The 24,401-nt window shown below is 37.3% G+C and overlaps 1 protein-coding gene across 1 annotated transcript; it reads left to right on the top strand.

Moving 5' to 3' along the window:
- Nucleotides 1-21,750: 21,750 nt before the first annotated feature.
- On the top strand, nucleotides 21,751-23,959 carry LOC148847716 (1-aminocyclopropane-1-carboxylate synthase 3-like). The gene is made up of 4 exons (XM_088951603.1): nucleotides 21,751-22,017; nucleotides 22,179-22,310; nucleotides 22,396-22,556; nucleotides 22,685-23,959. Exons 1-4 carry the CDS (start codon nucleotides 21,871-21,873, stop codon nucleotides 23,661-23,663), a joined length of 1,419 nt encoding a protein of 472 aa, XP_088807729.1. The 5' UTR covers nucleotides 21,751-21,870; the 3' UTR covers nucleotides 23,664-23,959.
- Nucleotides 23,960-24,401: the final 442 nt, after the last annotated feature.

Here is a 24,401-nt window from a genome sequence, read left to right as displayed (position 1 = left end):
AAGGGAAAGTGTAAATGTAAATATGTACAATACAAATACAAGGTTTAAAAATATTATATATAAGATTTTATATTAAATAAATTTATAAAAATGTAACAAAAATAAAAATAAAGGAATAGTAAAAAATTGCAGAAAACATAAAAAATACAATGAAAATAAAGAAAGTACAAAAAGGGAAAAAATACAAAAAAAGTAAAATAATAGATATCATGCTTTAAGATGCCCTATTAATTTTTATTATTTTGATATTTTGTTATGTCAGTTCATCAAACTTTGAATGAATATTCTAGTAATTTTACCTTTAGGGGCAAAGTGCTGAAATCTGATAAGAGTGTAGCAATCTGTAATTTATTAAAAAGTCAATAAATATTACTTTGCATGCCGAAATCAATGTCAAAGAAGAGCTTGCTTAGCCAACAGGAAAAACAAAAGGACAGAATATCAAATGGAGCCGCCCACCTTTTCTGCAGGTGTATGATAGGATGATTGTGACTACACTTTTTTTAATTAATTTCTGTTCATTTCAAAGATGAAATTTAAACCAACCAATTATGCAAGGTATCGAATTCAAATTGTCAATCACATAGCCTTTTCAGCCAATTCCTTTTTTTTTTTCTTTGGTTTGGAAAGAAGGATGTATCATGAGCAGCTGATCGAGCCAACGAGATCGGCTTCGGTCAGTGTAAGGCCCGTTCGATCAGAATTCAAACAGCTTTTACAGCCTTCAGGAATATTTCCACAATTCTATGCTTTATTTTATAGAAAATATTTTCAATGGAAGATTCTATATACAATATCTGTTGGAACGGGCTTTACACTGACTGAATCGGGTTTTTCATGCAACCAGTAGGGCTGTCGATAGCTTGATTAGATCAGAGAGCAGAACCGAACCGAGTGGCTGGTCTGTATTGTGTATATATCCTGATCATAAATTAATCGAATCGGTTCTGAGTTTGGTTGTTCTAAATCTCTTAACACCCAGACCAATTAGTGATTATAATATTGGAATGACACGATACCTAAACAACTGATGACCACAGAAATTAGCTAGTTCTTATTAGGTCAGATCCTATAATATAAAATTCGGTCTTTTCTGGGTGTGATATTAAAAATTCCTCACTTTATTAATTATGAGTTATGGACTGGATTTATCCTGACCCGGATCAGACAATTAATTAGTCATAGCGGCGTAGAGTTATGAAGGTGATGAGAAAAGAGACCTTTTGGGATGTCTTGACAAGAAGTTCAACATTTCATTCGTTTCTGATTTTGATTATTAAGGAGGCCAAGTCAATCATAGATGCATGGTCGGTAAAATGGTCATTCCAAGAGGACGTTGACAATCTATTTTAGTCCCAAAATTACAGGAATCATACGTTCCAAAATATCATGAAATCATGCAAGCCACTGACTCTGGCTTCCATGAACCTGTGCCAAAAGAAAACAATAAGAAATGTTCATATATTCATGATAAGTAAGCAATATTATATGTTTTTATTGGGTGGGTCTCTGAGTTTGTAAGGGTCGGTTTCTTGTAGTTTGGGTACGCGGCAAGGTGGGTTGCTTTCTCATCTGGTTCGATAATGGTTAATAAAATTGCAAGGTGATTGCCGTCCTCTGTTTATGATTTTTTAACCTTTGGCTCAGAACCCTAAGATATTTTAAATGGCTAGTGTTTAATGTGGGACAGGGAGTATTGAAGAGGCATGGTGGGCATCATAGAATAGGCACTACCAACGCTATTAACTATTCGAATCTTCGAAGACTTGGTCCTTAAAAGCAGTAAATACCGTAATCATTTGAGAGTAGTTCAGTACTGATCTGATCAAATAGAACGGTTGCACCATGGAACTCTGAGTTCCTGCTGGTGTGTATTAATTTTATCAGAAGAAATACTATTAAAATAACCAGCAGACTGATTCGGTTTTCAACTGTGCCTTTGCATATATGATAAAATGACGAGAAATGCCAAGCAAACGGCGTAGTCCACTCAATATTGAATACATACCATAGTATTTTTATTTCTAATGGACAGTATAGTCAAGAGGTGATTTAAATTTATTTAGTAGTTCAGGGGAGTTGGTGTAAGGTCTGTCTACTAGGGTTGTTCATAAGAATGCTCAATCCGATCAAACCGATTAATTCGGATATATTCAATTAGAGTCGGTTGGGTTTTCATCAGTATGGGTCGATTTCGGATTGTGTAAATTCTTAAATCGATAATTCGGGTCGGTTTAAGTTTTCACATAAGAAAACCGAAATCGATACGAACTGAACTTACTTAGTTCCTAGTTCAAACATGAAGTTCCAAAGCCTATTAGGTCACCTAGTTTTTGAATGGTTGCAAGAAACTTTGGATTAGTGAATAGTGATTAATGAACAACTTTTGTAATTAACTTTTCATTTAAATTTTATCATAGAAGATGTCTGAAATAATGTTTAATTTATGACTGTTTTTAAAATTAACAAGATTTAATCACAGGGATGAACTTAGAACCGAAATCGACCCAAACCGACCCAACCCGGTTCAAACCGACCAAGTCAATTTTGCTTAACACTGGATCAATTTCAGTTTCTATGTCAGGTAACCCGACCAGGTGGGATCGGTTGGAAAATCTATAATTAACCGACCCAACCTGACCCATAAACAGCCCTACTGTCTACCTCCAAAACATGTTAAACCCCAAAACACTCATTATTTAAGCTATCAATAGTCCACTCATATAATATACATGGGCTAATATATTGCCAAATTTTAATCCTTGATTATAGTTATATGAAAATTCTAAAGACAAAGAATGATCTAAAATGTAGCTATTTTTAGAAAGAATAGAAACTGAAGATTGAATAAGATGCCAGCAAATTTCCACTAAATTGGGCAAGCATGCGTCCAAAATTTTGTTTTATTGCCCCTTAATCCTTGTGGGATTCCCTGTCTCCATTATTTTATTCTTTTTATGAATCATTTCCTTTTCTTTTGGGTTGTAGAAAAGTAAAATGAACCACTTTTGATTAAGTTGACACTATAGACACAACATAAATAATTTCTAAATAACAACAATCACTAATTAGAAAACATATTTACTTAAACAGAATTAATTAAATGAAAGCGGTTCATTTAATTAATTTCTCAAATCATTTGTTTACAGGTAATATCACCGTCTAAGATGTAATAGTTTCAGTTGCTGAAATTCTAGAAAACGAAATTGTCAATGTCTCTAAACAACCGGAAAGGGTCCACCTTAAGTGGTAAGCTTGGGCTCTCAGTTGCAATGGAAAAACCACAACCATCGAAGTCATTTCATTCCAGGTGGTTTTCATACAACTCATTAATGAATTAACACTTTCTATAAAAAAAAGAATTAATACAATACTTATTTTAAATTTTTAATAAAAAATAATAAATATAATATATATGGCACGCACATACACGTAATGTGTTTCAACTTTCAAACAAAGTCCATATTCCAGATCATTGACCAGAGGAGAGGAACTACTTTGGCCTTATTATAGAAAAATATATACCCATATATATTAAAAAACAAGCTACAGGTACTCAGTTAATTATTAAAAATACCCTTATTATCTATGTGCTTGTGTCATTGATTTGGCCTAATTCTACATGTGGGACTTGTAATGGAACGTATATATCAGATGTGATTCCTACCCTATTTTTTAGCAGATAATTTGGATAAGCAGAAGTTATGAAACTTTTTTTTTTTTTCTTTTCTGATGAGTGCAGAAGTTATCAGGAATTGAGACTCGAGTGGAACATATACCAGATGTGAATCAAAGGAACATATTAAGGTCAAAGCAATGCTTTTAGCAGGTAATTGGGATAAACAGAAGTTAAGGAAAATGATCAACGTTAAGTCAGAAGTTGAGACTCGAACTCTTAAATTAAAAGTGAAAAAAAAAACCTCTACAATGGGGTATTGGTGTTGTTTGGAGTGATTGTTTATTATTGTTAATTGTGTATTATATCCTATCTACTTATATGTTTAACAAAACTCAAACCAACTAAAAAGCAATCCAGATTGTCATAGAACCATTTAGCCTTAAAGGTTTAAGCTCTTAGGTGAGATTCCTAAATAGGTTTTTATGAGCTTAATGCCCGAATAAATACGGATGATATGTGGCTGCAATTCAAGACAGGTAGATTGTGGACAGGAAATCTAGTTTGAAACAAACACAGGCTTAATTTTACTTTGTACTGAAATTTAATTAATTATAATGGGTGCATGAACATCCAATGCTTGACACTTGATCATATAAGCTTTGATACTATACCATTCAACAACTTAAAACTTAAATTATTAGATGAGATCTCTGAATGGGATTTTATAATTTTGTAATAGGGATGAAAAAAATAAATAGAAAATAATTAATATTTTAACATTATTTATAATTTAGTATAAGATGTCATTTTCTCCTATCATTACCGCTGTGGGCCATTAATAACTATGTTTTCAACGCCATCCTGCTTATTTTTCAAAGCATGCTGATGACTGTCATCACCGTTTCAATAATTCTAAATGAAAACTCCCTTAAGCAAATCAACAAATTCCATTTATCAATTTGCTAGCAGCAGATTCCTCGATTCACAGGGAAATCGATGAATTACTATTTCCTTCTCTTATCCCTATTGATCCACTTTTTAAGTTTTTCAAGCTTAAATTAATCAAGGGATTGTCCTTGTTAAGTGTAGTTCATGCTAGCAGTAGATCCGGGCTCTTTCTCTATAGCTTAGGTTATGTTTGGTTTGAAGGGAAAAATAGGAAAATCCATGAGATTTGTAAAAGTTTGTCTATCTTTTCTTACTCTTTATTTCAAAACCAACAGCATTAGGGTGGTTGACCATGTCCCTAAGTTTGATGGTTCTCTGTCATACCGTCACACGTGAATCCGTACAGGACTCTTGTTTGTTTACTGTGTACTTGTATGCTTACTGGGCTTCTAATTTAATGCAAACTGTTGGGACCGAATTGCTCACCAGCTACTGGAACTAGCAATATTCGAACAAAATTGTGCAATTTCCACCCCCATTTTCTGATCGACCTTTAGCTATCATCTATGTGGCCAGCACGTACATGTACACCTACGGTGAATTGACCATACTTATTGATGAGGGGTAATTTCTTATAATGATATTATGATACATGACATTGACATTGCAGAACAATAGAAGTGATATCTTGCACTACTAAGCAGACTGGATGAATACTTCAGGCATTTTACAACTGCATGGATGATCTTGATACCACTCGGGTAGGTCAAATTATAAATAGCTAGACAAAACCTCAGGTCAGTGTAAGCAGGGGTGGAGTCAGAAAATTTTTATAAGGGGCCAAAACCTAAATAAAGTATGAATGGACCTATAGGGGGGTGGGGGGCAACCATTGAGGTGGAGAGTGGGGGAGGAAAAATTTACATAAATAGCTGTTTTAATATAAAGATATTCTGAACCATAGGGGGGGGGGGCAATGGCTCCCTGGTCCCCCCTTGCTCCATCCCTGAGAGTAAGAGGCAACCTGTTTCCACCAATTTGACCCAACTCCGGTTGGTGACTTGTTGGACTTGTCGAGCAATCTCCCCCTTAAGTAGGCTATTGCCTCCGAATTCCCCAAGATTATGATGCTATATTGAAATATCCGGTTATAAACCTTGCTCGCTTCGGGCGGGATTGGATAAGCGTTACCCGTTTACACAGAGTCCACCTCCAAGTGTAAACCACCTCCAAACCAGATGGACTAGAGATCCCGAATGCGTTTCATGAGGTTCACGGTGGCTCGCCTATATAAAGGCCTCACCTCCAACCTCATAAGGTATGTGCGATTTAGTTCTCGTGCAATCAAATACTAGCTCGCTAACTTAAGCATTGGAATACCCACCCCGGTTCAAGCAACCTAGACACTTTGATTACTTCTCTCTTACAACTCGACCAAGTGATCTACTCAGTTCGGCGTCCGAACTGCCAGCTAGAAAGGAGCACTAAATCGTGTATTATCACCTACCTAATCTTTAAATGTAAGACCAAGCCACATTGGAACAGGGCATAGCATGGTCCGGACCCAGAGCAAGTCCACATTGGTTGGAGATGGACGATAGTGGTTTAATATGTTGACACAAATTGGTTGAAGAAGCAGATCATTGGATGCTAATTGGTGCCAACTTGGAGCTGCGGTGGGATTCATCGTTCATGCATGTACTTGGGTCATTGGACACCACCACTTGACTCGGCCCCTTTAATTCCAAGAAGCCACGCTAAGGAAAGAAATTTATTTTAACCCATCAGATCTCGGCAATATTAGAGGGTGAGAGTAGTACGACGTCGGCATCATCAATCAGTTTCAATAGAGAAGGACGGGATCTTTGAATCATTTTTGCTCATGACCCAGCAACGAGCCTCTCCATGGATGAAAAGCACAGAGGATGTGGAGTCGGAGAAACTGATTGGTTGCAATCTAATTCCTTCCTTGAAGAAAAAAAATCAGAGGACCGGAGAAAGGATTTCATATATACTTTCAATCAGATCAAGTGCAATCAGGGCGGAGGGAATCTCAAGCCTTGAGTCTGAACTCTGAAGGGTGTATGTGAATATCTAGCTAACTAATAATATCTGGTTTGGTTAGCTAGGCATAAACTCAAACATGCAATGGGCATAGCCAGTGGCCAGTGGGAGTGCAAGTGAGTACGTACGTACAAGGGTAGGGGATGAGGCACTGGCTGCCCACTGGGTGGGAGCAATATTGATGTGGTTGGACGAGTCTCCTTCCAAGAGCGACGTAACAACAATCCAGTGATCAACATGGAGTAGCTCGCCGCTCGAGTCAATTTTGTTTGAAATTAATGTGGGGGACATAACAATCAGCAACAGACTCATAACTAAGATCTTTGATGTGAGTGTGGATGACCCGCTTAAATATATGTCAAGACCAAGCAAGCCACAGTCCTTACTGCCTATATCACAGACCCAATCACAATTAGTTGAATGGGCCCGCTGCATATAAATGCATCTGTCTTCACCCTCGGTGCTTTGAATTATTTATGTAAATCATATCTCTAGCTAGATTAATTGGACCCTCTCTCTTCTCTCTGCACATCACTTGAGTGCCTGTGCGCTACTAGTTGGAATTGACGTCATTGATCAGCTGGTTGATAATCTTCTTTGACTGGTTGGGAGCTATCTCTATTCACTATTCTCTAGCTAGCTATGAAGTATGAAGTACGAAGCATATGAAATGTAACAAATTCAAAACTGCCGGTTCACCTTCTCGGCTTCTCGTTTGCAAAATAGAAGGACAAACAAAGCACATGCAGTATGGCCCATACTGTATGGGGTCCAATAAATTGCCACATCATAAATTCAAGGCCTGCCAAATGTAAGTAGCCCATCTAACAGATTACTACTTGTGTGTATATTATAATTATATATCAGTAAACAACTTCTTCAACAAATTCTCAAGTGGCTGAGCTGATTGACGAGCCTTTTGATAAGGGGCTCAAGTGGCTGAACTGAAGGATAAAGGATTGATTGCTTTGTCATTTAAGCTAGCTAACACGTTTGGTTAGATAGAAAAGAACCTTCCTCAGCTTTTTGTTTCTCTCTTATTTCCTATCAACCCAATATGTCATTCAACCATTATACGGATTACACATTATTCCATTGATTTGTTCACTGAAAGAAAAAGCAACAACCCATTCAATTAATTCATCTACTTCAGCTTTTACCAAATCAATCTAAACTAATGAATTGTTTATTATTTGTCTTTTAGGCTTAGTTTGAAAGGAGTACAAATATAAATATATAGAATGCAAAATTTTATATTTTTAGCATTTTGTATGTATTTATACTGTATATTTATATTTGTATTCTTTTTAAATTAAACTTTAAGGTGTGTTTGATTTGAAAGAAAAGATACGAAAAGGTAAGACAGCTTTATTGAACAAGTAAAACTATAATAAAATAGTTAAAGGCATTTAGCATGTTTTATTTAACTGCTTATTCGCAAAGAGACAAACGAATGAGCAATTCAGTTAAGGGTCAATTGACCCCTTAATAAGAAGATGGAGTAAGGAACGACGGTAGCAAAAGTAGAGAGCGCCAATAGACTTTATTCTGATAAAGAACACTTTCACAAGACCAAAAGAATTTTCAAAACTAAGATCTACGCGGTTAAATGTTCAATGGATGTTCAACTAATTAACTTTTGGATTAGAGCAACCTATTTAGTGGGACCTTTTAATGGCTGGTCCTGGTTCTTTCAACATATAAATGAATAATGATGAGTCACCCATGGGTGAGCCACCAATGGTTTGAGTTCTGACATGACCAATTTCGTGGATACATATCAGATCAGAAGTTATACCCCCCAGCTCTTGATGACACGCTGACATGTAAGGTCTATTACAACTTGTCAGATGGCAACCATTCATAATGAAAATGATATTCTCTCTCTCTCTTATATATGTGGGGGCAGGGTTAGAAACATAATTAAATGTATCCTTAACCCCCCACCCCCCACGAAAAAAAAAAAAACTTAAGTCTCAATAAAATGTTAAAAGGATCACTATGTAAAACTCCTCCAACTCCTAAAATTATAAAATTTTGTTTATCTTTCTTTCTTAAAAAAATCTATAATAGACCCAAACTTTTTTGCCCTATTTCTCTCCAAACCCTACCTTATCTATTCTCTATCTCATTTTCTTGTTTAATTTAATCCCCCGAAAGAAAATTCTTGGGTCTACCACTATATATATATATATGTATGCATGCATGTATTTATGTATATATTTGTTAGAAAGAGAAGATGAACTACATAAAACAGGGAGTAACTCCCCCTCATGAATTACTGAAACAAATAAATGAAATAAACCACTTATTCTTAAACAACACAAAAGACAGAAAGTTATTGTGACCCTTGTTGGCAAGCCATTCACAACACAGTTGGCTTCTCATAATACGTGTGAAAATTGAAGGTGTTGACTTCAATTTTCATCTATGGTGTTTGCTATACTCCGAGGAGTAATAGCACCATTGGTCCTTGACCCCTCCAAAACTTGAAAATCCCACTAAAATGATAAGGATAACTTGTAATACTCCTCCAACTCCTAAAATTAAAATATGTTGTTTATTTTTTCTTAAAAAAAATTATAATAGATTCATAGCCCCATTTCTCTCCAAACCCTACCTTATCTATTCCCCATCTCATTTTCTTGTTTAACTTAGTCCTCCAAAAGAAAATTCCTGGCTCCACCACCGAATAGAACCCTTTAAGTTGATGATAATCTTAGAATCACCCTCAATGACATCGTCCCTCCCGAGGAACTTATCCATGCATCTAACTGCTTCCAAAGGCCATCCATGCTTTTGTCATTAATCGTGCAGTTTCCAAACTTTCTGCACCTTGCTCCCAAAACCCTACAAGCTTCATCTCTCTCTAGCTAACCTATCATCCATTTGCCATTTGATTTTCTTGAAGTGTCAAAATTAATTTTGATTTATCCTCTTCTTGGCAGAACCCAACCAATCCACTTCCATTCATTTGAACATGATCTCTAATTGTCTTCGAGGGAAATAATCTCTTCCACCACACCTCTAGCTTTTTCAAACAAAACCTGAGGGTAGATTTTATTGTTGAAGATCCTATCATTCTTGCTTTTCATTTTTGCACACATTTTCAATTTTTTTCCACCTACTCTAAAAGAGTCGGTCCTCATTTGAGGGTTTAAACCTTGGTTGTCCAAATATATCCACATTTGTTTGGCGTATTCACAATGAAAATATATATATATATATATAGCAGCCATTCACCTGCTCTCTACAAATGGTGCAAAATCAACATCAATATCTAAGCCTCTGTCCTTAAGCCACAGTTTTGAAGGAATTCTATTCAACATTAGAAAATATATAAAACATTTAAGCTTTGATGGGCTCCTTAAATTTAATATTCTTCTAAGATGAATGATTACATCTCTTTTTGACCTTTTTGATAGGGATAATTTGGCCCTCCAATTACAGACCTTCATGTGACAGGCACAAATCATTTTATGATACCTCAGCGTCACACGTGGTCAGACGTGTTCGAGCAAATCGGCATATGTCACCCTCCTTAAATCCGACCTTGCTTGACACTGGCAAAGCGCTTAGCAGTTGTTTGGAGTACACCATCTCAAGGGCACAAACCAAGGACTCCAACGATCGACTTGCCTCTCTGACCTGACCTGGGCAACTGACGACCCAAGGAAGTAGCCGATCTCAGGGACACCGACCTACATAGCACACTCTTCCTTATTTGCCCGCATCCGCCCACTTCACTTAGCTCTTACGAAATACACGATTACACGTTGTCCACCTAGCAGCGATAAGCCTGGTTCCACCTTCTTCATGGAGAACCAGATGAGAATTATCGTGATGCCAGGAGATGTGCTCCGTAAACCACGGGCGCATGGGGCCTATTGTCTCCGAATGTGTCGGACACACTACGCCAAGTCTCGATATTTATATAAAGGTGATTCCATATCTTCACAAGTTACATGTATTATAACACACACATCTCTCTACTCTGAATTTCTTTCTTCTCTCGCTTCTCTCACCAGTTCAACTAATTTAACCGTCGGAGTGCTTTGCTTGGATCATCCTCTCGGGCCCTCTAATATATACTTGTTTTGCAGAACAAGCCTACCGATCTCATCTATTTTTTTTATCAGAGCTGTCATTCAATAGGGATTCGGAGCAGTTCGACCATCATCAATTCTATTTCTTGTACTATCTTGCTTGTTACATTTCTAACAAACTGCATTCTTTTAGACACTGTCGTGGGTTCATTCATAATTTTGCAACGATTTTTCTCAAATTCCCCAATCAGTCTACATAGCTTCAAAGTTCAAACTTAAAAGGTTTGGCCCAAAATTCTTCATGAAGTCAAATTTTAAGTAGAGAGGAGTGTGATCTGATGGTAAGAAAGGCGACACTTAAGCTCTACATTTGAATATGCTATCCTCCATTCTTTTTTTTTTTGTTAAACTCTATTAATTTTTCTAAACTAAAATGTATTTCAGTTTCAAAGTGTATTTTCTGCCTTTGCTTTGCATTTCAATTTGGTCACAATCGTTAACATATTATTAAATCCTCTAGCTTGAGAGTTGGAGAATCTCCTCCCTCCTCTCTTATCACTTCTTTCTTTAGTCGAGTTGTAGTCCCTAGGATACACCGAGGGCCATTGACCAATATGGCAATGTCCCTTAGAGCATCCCAAGTAACCGGTTGGTACATTTTGTTAGGCGGGGCATACACAAACGAATAAGAACCCGATATACTTCTAGATTTATTAAGAACTAGAGAGTGCACCAATTTATCATTTGAAAAAAAAAATAACGTTGAGGTCACATTCAGATTTGTCCCAATAGACCCCCTAAAAAACCCATACAAAGATGTATCTTAGGAGATCTAACCAGATCTATAACTTGTTGTCTAAGGAGTTTACGTCCAACTTTTCTAACATTCCATGCTACACACTATACATTGTTCTTCCTAATGTTTTCGCTGTGATTATGGCACATTTGATGGCAGTGAAGATACTTGTCACTCTGGTCATTGTCTTTCTCATTTATTGGCCATGTCATCCCCCTTACCATCTCCTTTTTCAAACTCTTCATCCTTTCCTTCCGCATCTACACTCTCCCTTTCCCAATCCATCTGACGTTTCAGGCCTTCCTTGCTCATTCCCTATCACTAGTGTTGAAGTTTTGTATGTCCTATTGCATGAGCTCATCACTCGATAGGAATGCCAATAGGGTAGGCTGGGGATGGAGAGGAGTTCAAATCAACCCCCCACAATGTCCCACATCACATCCCCGATGATTATAATTTCTGATATTATTATCGGGAGATGTTCCCAATACATGGCGGGGATGTGCTGTGGGACGTTGTGGGGGGCAATCTTGTCGGGGGGGGGCTGATTTGATCTCGATGGGAGGCACTCTCAACCCTTGTCTCCATGAAAATCCTTATACCCATCCCTATGATTGTCCTCACTAGTGGAGACTGAGGTTATCCTGTCTCCATCCCCATGGGGCCATTTCCCATGCTTTTTATGATGTCAATTATTTTGTTTATTTAGAACATGCAATATCACTAAAATGATCCAAATGTATTCAAACATATTCAACCATATTTTTAAAATATTAATATGAATACATACATATATATATATATATAGATATATACATATATATAAGTGGGGATCCCTGAGGGATAGGAATCGAGGACCCCAAAGCGGGGATGAAAATATATCTGTAACTATGATTAAAGTGTGCATTTATCATGTGATTATACCTTATTTAATTTATTGATAATTTAACTTTAAATTTATATTCCCTAACATATTCAAACCTATAGTAGTATCTGAGATGTCTGATACAATACCCTACACCAATATAATCCTGATACTAATTACTTCTGAAACTTCAATAGAAAAATGGAGAATACCATACTCAAGTATTGTAATTAAATAAAAATATATTAATATATTTACAAAAATGCATCTATTAACTATCTATTCCCCCTGCACGTGCTAATTAGCTAGTATGTTACAAGACTCTATCAAATTGGAATTTTTCATAAGATTAATATATTCACTCAGTGGGCGGGTAAGTTATTTACCCATGTCATGGACTAGGTAATCGATACCTGACTAACTTACACCCAATAAATACAAAAAAAAAAAAAAGAAAGAACGAGGCCTAATTTGAATTCTATAGTCTCTGTTTGGATAAATAATAAGGTGCCATATAATTTAAGTGCCCATTTGGAAGGACTGAGCGGAATATTTAGGCTGGTTCAACTACTCTGAGGTGCTCTAAATAAGCTATCTTAAGAGGTTGAAGCAGACAACCTAAGAAAATGATTGTTTGACAGTCTCATTTAGAATTCAGATTTTTCATCAAATATAACTTAAAAGGCTATTCATATAAAATAATCTTGAGAAGGTAGAAGCCATTGCATTTCAGCACTCCCAAATGGGTCCTAAAATGTCTTAATCCAACAGTGGAATTTATCCAATAAAGAGATTGTCATGAGAATGAGAACACAAGATCAACAAATACCGCTTGATTGTCTTAGAACTTACAACGTGTTGGATGGTTAGAAGATCAAGACTGAGCAACATGAACCACCTAAATTAGGGACTGCAGAGGAAAGTCAGCATCATTAGATGCATGACCTATACATATCTGATTTCATGCATTACTTTCCAGCTTTAATAAGGCTGCATTTGGAAACGATGCAAATGGAGTTTAAATCCTGGTTCAAGGTAATTTTGCACTCGATTCACATTTGCCTGTATTTGGCAACATTACATTTATGCATTGAAAAATGACAGAAAACACATTTTTCAATGTATATTCATATTGATAATAAGATGTAAAAGTAAATAAAAAAAAAGTAAAATTACATTCAAGTAGGATTTTGATAAAAAACAGACACATGCTTTATTGGAATTTGTGTTTACATCCATTACAGCTAAAAGTATGTTTGGTAAGAAGGTAAATTTGCCGGTGCAAAACTAATACAACTTTGCAATTTATATGGACCATTTTACAATGTACATATTTGCATTCAAGTTTATTTGCATTGTTTCCAAAGGCAGCCAAAGAGTTCAGCTTCTATTAGAACAAATTTGTGCCCACACCATTTTAACAGCATTTTGCAACCTTACATTGGGAATATCTCCCCATGAAATAAAACCCACAAGTTCGGAGATATGCTTAATACAAAACATTAAAGGCTGCTCAAACAGATTTTGCCTTGATTGAAGCCGAATTTTGTGCTAAAACCATGTCATAGACAAATTGAACTTAATTTTCATAAAGAAAATTGAAAAAGTGAACTCAATAAATTATGGAAAAAGTAGGACACACGCCAAAACCTACAAGAACATGCAGGAAAGTTGGACTCAATAAGAAGGATACACACCAAAACCTGCAACTGGATCAAACCTATGATGGTCTGACATTCAACAATGCAAACCTAAACACTGACCAATTAAATTAATACCATGCCTATTCCATCTGGCAAGAGAGGGGCAGGTGGGGGAGGATACCTGATTGACACACCCCATCGATCCCTATCTAAAGAAAAAGGAACATTTAGTATTCTATTTCTGGTGCGCATGTATAGGAATGAAAACGGGTGGGGATCATATTCCCATCCCCGATCCCGATTTTGAAATAAATTCCTGTATTCAACTCTGATTCTTGTTGGGGGATAAAAATTGGCTCTCATCCTTAATCCCTGACAGAAACGGTTTAGAAACTCAAATCTTCAAAAGTTTTTAATTTTTTTAATTAATTATATTTTTTAATATATATATATATATAATCAGGGTCGGGGCAGGGCATCTCAGTCGAGAATTCCTATTAATTCTCATTCCTGTCCTGCTCCACTAAAACAAATACTCATCTCCTATTCCATCCAATCGGATTGATTGGATACCCGAGGAGAATGGAAAAAATTACCATCCCTATGTTTGTGGGTCCAATAGTAAAGATTAAAGAATATATAAGATATACAATTGATTTGTATTGTTCCATTAATTGTTGTTGATGTTCCTGATGTACGACTATAATAGTTATTGGAACCATGTATTAAGAGTCTTGAGACCATACCCAAATTCTCCGTTCCATTGCTTTTTACGTAGTATCATGGTTGTAGAAGTTAACCTTATGCAATTAATTGCCAAGCCAAAATATTACAAAGTAGTGGTTCTTGTGTAAGGTCCTCTAATCTTGTATTCATCATAACCTCTATTGGCCCTATCTATTTTAATAATAACAAAAGTAATAATAATCGGAAATTAAGTGTGTAGTTGTGCCAAGTGATTTTCATCGGTTCAACTAAAATGATTAAGAAAAATTATAATGATTTGAAATGGAAAGAGAGTAGTTGATTGATAAACTAATTACTCTCCAAGTGTAAGTAGATGGACTTAGGCTTCATAGAAGAACGTGTTGAAATCACTAAGATAAGCGTTTGGAACGTTGGATTCGAGTTGAGCCGAGTCGAATAGTACCAGGCTCGAGTTTGGCTCAAGATTATTCTATAAGGCTCGAGTTCGAGCTCGGTTTGAGATAGAACCTTGATCTTGAGCTCAGTTTGAGTAAAAAATTTATAAGCTCGAGTTCGGCTCGGTTCGAGCTTGATTTTGAGAAAAAATATTTTATAAAAATAAAAAATTATATATAAAAATATTTTTGTTTGATATTTAAAAATAAGAATTATAAGAATTAATAATTATAATATTTTTATTATATATATTCAAGCCAGCTCACGAGCCGAGCTCTAGTATGCTCGAGCTTGGCTCGTTTAATAATCGAACCAATAAATTGGGCTCGAGCTCGATTGGAATTAAGCCAAGCTGAGCTCGAACAGCTTGTAAAAAGCTCGGCTCGTTGCCACCCCTACCCAACACAACCAATTTGAGGTTTCCATGCAAAGAAAAGGAAAAGAAAATGCAGAAGAACACCCATAATAACCTACTTCTAACCACTTCTTTTAGAAGTGGGTCATAACCCACTTTGTCCCTGACCCACATTAACCCACCCATTTGACCCTCTAATTCAATTTTTCAAATTAAACCTTTTTTTTTAATTTTTTTATATTCTAATTGCATAAAAACATACAATTATATATTTCAATTACAAAAGCATAAAATTTCAATTTTTTCAAATAAAAACAAAAAATGCATAAAAATACAATAAATGGCAAAAAAAATATATTCTTTGTAAAACATCAGAAAATGTAGGAAAAATTAGAAAAAAATAAAAAATTAAATAAAAGGAAAGAGAATTTGTAAAATCATAGAAAATTGAAGAAAATACAAAAAAAAAATCAAGAAAAATGCTAAAAATGCAGAAATGCACAAAATTGATAGAAATTACTGAAAACATACAAATAATAAAAATTTTCGAAAAATATATTTTCATCCAAAAATATCAGAAATTGCAGAATAATAAATTAAATATAAAATCCAAAAATGGTATATTTCAACTAAAAACAATAATCACAAAACGTACAGAAAATGATAATAAAGATCTCTAGAAATTATACATTCCATGTAAAAATAGAAAAAAAAAACATAAAAATGATGAAATTTTTTATATATATTTTAACCAAAGAATAGAATAAAAATAAAATTACAAAAAATAATCACAGAAAATGATTAAATAGTAATCATCTGATCCTCATTATATATTTAAACTAAAATGATTTATCAAAAAAAAACAAAAAATACATAAAATATACAAAATAATAAAAAAATATAAAAAAAAGGCCGCGGCGGTGCCTCTAGATCAGATGGTCCCGTCGCAATCGTCGACATCATCTTGCTCACCCTTGTTATCCTCCTTCCTCCGTTCAATCGCCCTTGTTTCTCCTCTCGTTCAATCGTCAACATCATCTTGCTTGCCCCTATCGCTCCTTCTCCGTTCAATCGTCGACATCGATCTTCTCCTCTGTTCCTTCGTCAACCTTAATATATTGGAAGAAGGAAACATCAATGTTGTTGATTCAAAGCTCAGGGAGAAGAAATGCCAACAGTAAGCTTGAAATAGTGCTTCAAAACCTTCATTTTGCCATTGATTTGAGATCATGGTGCAACAATTCAATAGAGATCAATGTTGTTGCTAGTGGATGCGAGAGTGAAGGCAACGATTTGAGCACGAAACAACGCGCTTGAGTGAGCCCTAAATAGTGAGAAAAGTGGAGGCGGAAGTGATCGTTGGTGGTTTTGCAAAGTCCTAACTGAGAAGAAGAGAAGAACAAGAAAATTGTTTTTTAAGTCGAGGGTCAATGGGTAACCCAGGACTCAACCCCACTCAGACCTTTTCCCTTGACCCTAATGGGTCACTCGAGCCATGTTGACCCATCATTAAAATGATTGGGTTGAGTGGATCAGATGAGTTGGAGTCAGAATTGTCAGCCCTAGGTCTGGGTTGGCCAAACCTTTATAAATCTTTGGTGTGCTTTGTATTTTCTTCTAATTGTTTTTCATTGTTATTGATATTTATTATTCATAATGCTATACTTTGTCACACAAGCACTTTACATTATTACTCTTTGTTATTTGTATATAGCTCTTAAATTTTAGAAGCTTTTAGTTTGAGGGAATCATCAGATATCAATCCACCCTCCCTCTTGCATCAAGCTACCTAGGTTAACAGCCATTTTACATTTCCTCCCCCTCCCCAATTCACCGGTATCATCATTCAAGCCTTATCCCAACCTTTTGTTGTCTTGTGTGGTTTTTTATTTTTAAATAAATTATAAAAAATGTAAGAAGCACAATAAAAAAACCCTATATAATTAAGTTTTCACTTCTCTAATAAGCTCCATCATTTCTCTCTCCCTCTCTCTCATAGTTAATTAGTTAATGTTAGTAACATCTCTCTGACTCATTAAATCTCTCCTTTCCTCTTAAATCTTTGTAAATCCTTTTTGTTTCTCTCTAATAAAACAGGGGTAGAAATTAGAAGAATCAGGGCCGATTAAGAGCCAATCCAAGACCAATCCTAAATATGAACATTGGCCTAGACTTAAACTGATGTCAAAACCCAAATATAATCACATTTCTATTAAACCCCATTAATTGCATGGATTTACTTGCTAACATACACAATGAGATCAGATACTGTCATCCCAAGTCCCTTGCAGCCTTGGAAAAATCTCCCCATAAAAAAAGCATATAACACTGCCAGGGACTGTACTGTGTGAAGACGGTTTTATGAGGATCAAATCCGATTTTTACACAGACGCATGCCGGGTTCAATTAATGGTTCATTAAAAATAGAATAGACAACCCTACTTATACTTGTTTCTTTCTTACTACAATGAGTTCGAATTGACTCCCCACATAGCGCGTGAAATATGTGCAACCTAACTCAGATGGCCTAACTTTCCAATTAGGAGAGACAGCACAAGCACAGGCTCCCCAGAAGTGTAATCATGTTGCACCCAAATATGAACACTGGATTCCACGGATGGGTGAATAAATGGTTGTGATGAGTTCACTGACACTCCCAACCCAAGTCACAACCCAAGTACTCTTCAGTCTTCACTCATGACTCACCTTACGCGGCCGAAGTGTGCATGTAAGTAATGAATTAATGGATTCAAGACCGCTAGTCATTTTTGAACTCGTCCACGAACCACGACTTTGTTGCCCTCTAGGCTTCAATGAAGTCAATACCCAAATACTGAATCAAAGAAACAAAGATGAAAACCCCTATTGATGATCAAGCAGAAAACAGTCGGTTTTAGGGTCTACTGTGTTCTTTTGTACCATTTATGTAAAAATTGGTATCTGTAGTTTTCGTTTACCTCCAAGTGTTTGGAATTGGATGCTGCCCCTTGAGCTTTTGGCCTCTGAGCGACCAACTTTCCCTGAGAGGAGTTTAGAAGGAGGCATCAGGCTCTTATACTAACTCTGGACAGGGTCCTCTCCCTCTGGCCCTGCTCCATCGTTATTCAACCAGGGAAGAGTCTTTTCTGAACTGCAATAGTACAGGACTAACATGTGCTCATGTTACCTGTCACCACAGTTTGAATCTATCGTCTCAATTTGCAGCAATGGTCCCAAAAGTCTACAACTATGCTTTGAGGGGGCCGCGTGGGGGCACCCAAAATCGGTCATGCAGTGTATTTCATTTTCTACTACATAACACGTTCCCTTCTATAACTCAATAATTCTATTCCTTTATCCACCACCTATTGGACTGCTCTGCCCATTCCAATAAAAACCCAAGTACAAGTTCTAATCAAATTCTTAATGGCTCAGTTTGAAAGGAGTATAAATACAAACATGTAGAGTGAAAAGCTCATGTATTTATATTTGTGGTTGTTAAAATTGTATAAATAATGAACCCACATGTTTAAACTTAATTTAAGCCAAGTAGAGTCAATTATATGTGCCACCGGATTTAATTAGGATCAAACCTCTGCATGCAACGGGGTAATCTATAACTTTCAAATGTCTCAGTTGTTCAGAGATTGGGTAGTTTGTTACTGTGACACATTTGTTTCCTAGTCGGGACACGGGAACAAGCTATATCTATCATCTACTAAATTAGGATTCATCAGTAGATAAATATTATGTTTGTTAAAGTCAATCAGAGGTTACGTCAATCTATTAGTATTAAGACCTACTTACAACAATGATAAGTACCCAAGGCCCTGTCTTTCGGCCCATGGAACACTTTTGTAGACTAGCCAAGTGGAGTGGCCAGTTGAAGGATACAAATTAATGTATAGGCCCACCACATGACCACAGCAAGTGGGATCCTTCAAATCATTGTGCACATGCATACGTATAGCTGCCGTGCCGTGCATATACACTGGATGTGATTCCTTGCCACTAGCTAGACCGACCCCTTCCAAGGACTCCCATTGGCTGCCTATTCTTCAATGCTTGAGCCAATGTTATCCTCAATCATAGAATAATGGAGTAGTGTTTGAATTGTTGCTCGGGTTTTGAGGTAAAAGACTGTGGGTCATGGATTCACACACATATATACATTTTGAGGCTGTGTTTGGTTTGAAAGAAAAGAAAAAGGGAAAGGTTTTCTTTTTCTTTCAAACCAAACACAGCCGAATGGTATGACCATAATAGGTTACCGGTTACCCTAGGATGTCATAACTCATCAGAGTATATCGGGTATAGTACTCGAGGAATAATGTGATTAAGGAGAATAGATCAACTACCATATGTATCCTTCACCCACCGTGTGATGGGATTGATTAATGACACGTGGGCTTTTTTTTTTTTTTTTATTATTATTATTATTATTATTATTATTATTATTATGTAAAAGAGTTTGTTAAAACATCAATGAATTAAGTTGTTTAGTGATATTCCCTTCCTATATAAAGAAAGGACTCATGAGGTGTATATATAGTTAATATAGGTGGTGTTTGATAACAATGCTGTTGCTTGGGATTAAAGTTTTTTTCTTGGGTTTCGGGAGATATATTATTGCACAAGATCCTAAAATCTTTTTTTTTTTTTTGTGTGTGTGTTCAAGACACGTAGGAGTCAATACTCAATAGGCGCTACGTAGGAATAAAACGACGTTTATTCACAAGAAACACAAAAAACACTTTTCTGGATAATCAAATCTCACCGAAATCAAAGTAAAAAATTGGCAGCGTGTTTTTAATAAAGGCAATGTCAATCAAATATGAAGTGATTATCCACTGTAAAAAATGCCTATTGGCCCCAAACTCTTACCGTTTTTCTGAGAAAGAACGAAAAAACAACAATTGTACCAAACACCAAAGTAACCTGATTGGCAGGTAATCCTGTTCCTAGTTGAAACGTTTGGTAAACTTTCTTTTCTTTCCCTCAATTATCATTATAAATTTATTATTATACGACCCACATAATAATATAATAATAGGAGTGATATCAAAATGGGCCTACGTAAAAGTCACATGTTTTGTTGCTGTCATGGGGTCTCAAGTGGGACCTGCCTGCCTCCCAGACATGGGAATTAATCTCCCAAGTTCAAATGATTTGTGTGAATGAATTTTTACACTCATTAGGTCCTATACTCTTTGGAAAGGGAGGAAGATTGGATGTGCAGAGCGTCTGGGGATGAACTTTGGAAAATACAAGAACAAGAATGTAATGTAGTCAGAGATAATACTAACGTGTGGGGCGCCAATCGTATGGTGCGGTGGTCCCTTATACTACTAATTAAGTCAAGTTACAATCGAAGAAGGTGTGTGATGTGTGACGTTGTGTCCGTATATTATGCGTGATTGGTTGCTGTGTGATGTCTTACTCTTTCCCCTCCACACATTGTCTCTGTTATCGTGGGAGAGCCGGAGAGGGGAGACGGTGACGACTGACGAGAATATGAATTTCATTCGTCCAATAAAAGTGATAAGCTTCAGGAGAGTGGTTCGGGAATATGTAGTTGATGGTTCATGAAAATAGGATGTGCTCAGCCCTGCCCCTAACCCTAACATTAACATTTCCCTTAGGACTTAGGAGGGCAGTAGAGGTAGAATAGGATGGACATTTGTCAGTTTCCGGTTACGAGAAACTTCAATGTGGAAACCGTACCGTAGAGAGCTAGGTTACCTTATCATACAGTGGTGGGGGTGGGTCTCTGTAATCCTTTGGACAAGTGGATAGCCTTTTCAATTATTGTATGCTGTAAATATAGAATCTAGAGAGGACCACAGAAACACAAAAATGGGTGGGACACAGCTTAAAGTTTGACATTTGTTGGTCTTTAGCTATTACAGACTACAGAGGATCATCAGGTCCTCTCTTTTTCCATCACCACTTGCATTTAAAATCCAACGGTCGGTTGGAGGGGATTAAATAACATAAATAATTAGGTGAAGTTTTGGAGGTAATGAGGCAGAGAAAACTTCTCCTTCCTTATTAGCTGGTTAGGAATGTGAGAGGAAGCTCCTTCCTCAACAATTAGTAATTTTCTCCCTCTCTCCCTCAACATCCATCTGGCGCTTTGGTCAAACGGTGGAGTCACAGTTGGAGTGCGTGTCATTCCTTCACTCCCAAACAGTCCCCAAGAGTCCCAAACTGGAAACTCCTATATAAATGTCACACTTGCATATATGCATAATATCCAGTGACAAAGGAAGAAACAATTATCCTCCACCATCTAAATATCAAACACCCAACTCCCCTCCCAATCCACTCTCTCTCTCTAATTTCAATTTGTCCCCGCCTCGCGACTCGCGTGTGACCTTCTTCACTCCGTGGCTTTCTCTCGTTCTCTCGCTCTCTCAGGTCTAAGGTTGCTTGCTTTCGCTATCGTTCCCAAATCTCCACAAGAACAACAATGAAGTTATTAGCTAGAAAAGCGACGTGCAACTCACACGGCCAAGATTCTTCTTACTTCCTAGGGTGGCAGGAATACGAGAAGAATCCATACCATGAATATCAGAATCCAACTGGAATTATTCAGATGGGCCTTGCCGAAAATCAGGTGTGTCTCGTCTCGTCTCGTAGGTTCCATTTTTATCGATGAGGCCCATTGACCCCTCATCGATCGTGAAATGATTACACAGCCGTCCGTCTCCATTTACGGCAATCCTCTTCCTCGGATGTAATTGCTCATTAATGTTCTCGTTATTGCGTTTCTTGCAGCTTTCTTTCGACCTTCTCGAATCTTGGCTCGCCAAAAATCCTGACACCACTAGTTTCAAGAGAAATGGAGAATCCATATTCAGAGAACTCGCCCTCTTCCAAGATTATCATGGCCTCCCCGCTTTCAAACACGTAAGTGTTCCACGAATCTTCTCGCCCATTTGAAAGATCATCAACTGTTGAATCTCTGATATTGAATCTTCATTTCTTCATACAGGCATTGGTGGAATTCATGGGAGAAATAAGAGGAAATAGAGTAAGCTTTGATCCCAGCAAGCTGGTCCTTACAGCCGGTGCAACTTCGGCTAACGAAACTCTCATCTTTTGCCTTGCCGAACCCGGCGAAGCTTTCCTCCTTCCTACTCCATACTACCCAGGGTAAACCTCTTTCTCCTATTTGCACTACTCGCTTTTTGATCTTTTTCAATAAGTTGGTCGATCATATATCTTTCTTAAATAAGGTGTGTAATTAGCTCATTGTTTTTCCCCCTCTTGATTTTCCTCAGGTTCGATAGAGATCTCAAATGGCGAACTGGGGTTGAGATCGTTCCCATACATTGCAACAGCTCCAATGGCTTCCGAATTACTCAATCTGCTCTAGACGAAGCTTACCAACAAGCCCAGAAACAAAACCTGAAGGTTAAAGGAGTTCTGATCACCAACCCTTCGAATCCATTGGGCACGACCATCAGCCGAGACGAGTTCGACCACCTCATCAACTTTATTGCTTCCAAAGGAATCCACTTAATAAGTGATGAAATCTATTCCGGGACAGTCTTTGACTCCCCGGGCTTCGTAAGCGTCGCAGAGGTTCTGATGGACAGAAACCTTCAGGAAACAGACGTTTGCGAACGAGTTCATATCGTCTATAGTCTGTCCAAGGATCTTGGTCTTCCTGGATTTCGAGTGGGTGCCATTTACTCTAATGACGTCACTGTGGTTGCAGCGGCAACCAAAATGTCAAGTTTTGGACTTGTCTCTTCTCAAACTCAGTATCTTCTTTCGGCCATGCTCTCTGATAAGAAGTTTTCAAGAAATTATATCATAGAAAATCAGAGGCGGCTTAAGAAACGGCACGGCATGCTCGTCTCCGGCCTTCTGAATGCCGGTATCAGATGCTTGAAGAGTAACGCCGGTTTGTTTTGTTGGGTAGACATGAGACACCTCTTAAGCTCTAACACTTTCGAAGCAGAGATGGAGTTGTGGAAGAAAATTCTTTACGAAGTCCGGTTAAACATCTCTCCGGGGTCTTCCTGCCATTGCACCGAACCAGGGTGGTTTCGCGTATGCTTTGCCAACATGTCTGAAGATACCCTAAACCTCTCCATGCAACGAGTTAAGGCCTTAGTCGACTCCACCGCGGCCACCACCTCCAACGATAGTAATACTCCGTCCCAGCGTCAACTAGTTAGAAACTCGAGGAGAGGGTCATTGACCAAGTGGATTTTTCGACTATCATCTTATGAACGCAAAGCCGAGCGTTAATTCGAGTCTGACTCTGCCGGAACAAATCTTTTTTTTTTATTCAGTCTTCTGTCCTTTTCTTTCTTCTTCGGTTCAGTCCGTCTTCACTATAGGAATTGGCCGGTCCGAATAGTTAAAACTGTAATTGCAAAATAGGAGATATATACACTCATTCCTCTCTCTCTCTCAGAATGGTCAAATTGGAACTTTTAGTCGGAAGCAGATCCGGACTCAAAGAGAAATACTTGTTACTGTAATAGTTTATGTAGCTCAAACATGTTCCTATGACAATAGATATTGCTTGCATTATGCTTGAATAGCAGCGCGACGGGATTGCCGCCAGACGGCGGTGAGATTAATGCCGACGTTTTCCGTCGCATTTAATTTTTGGGTCCCAATGGACTTTGTTCACTGATTTTGTGTGAAGTCATGACGTCTTTCACGCCGGATGTGTAGGTGTCTCTTGTAAGAGGAGGGGTTTGTTTCGGTCGGATCTGCTGTGTCCGAAGCAGGTAGACCGGCCTCTCTCTCTCTCACCGTCTCACGTACCTTCTCATATCCTGATTGTTAAAGTTTGTGAAAGTATTCTCCCTACTCAAAAATAGGAAAAATACGTACAGGCCCAATATAGATTTCTGAATTCCACTATCGATCTATAAATATTTAAAATGTCAAAAACCCTTGTTTTATACATCAATGCCCGCCCGCCAATTGATATAAGGGTTTGTCTTTAGGTCAAAATCAGAACCTGACTCAAGA

Source organism: Nelumbo lutea, chromosome 6, assembly GCF_056320005.1.
Source record: "Nelumbo lutea isolate HS-2025 chromosome 6, American lotus-T2T, whole genome shotgun sequence".
Classification (NCBI taxonomy): domain Eukaryota; kingdom Viridiplantae; phylum Streptophyta; class Magnoliopsida; order Proteales; family Nelumbonaceae; genus Nelumbo; species Nelumbo lutea.
This window is presented reverse-complemented; position numbering and strand designations above follow the sequence as displayed.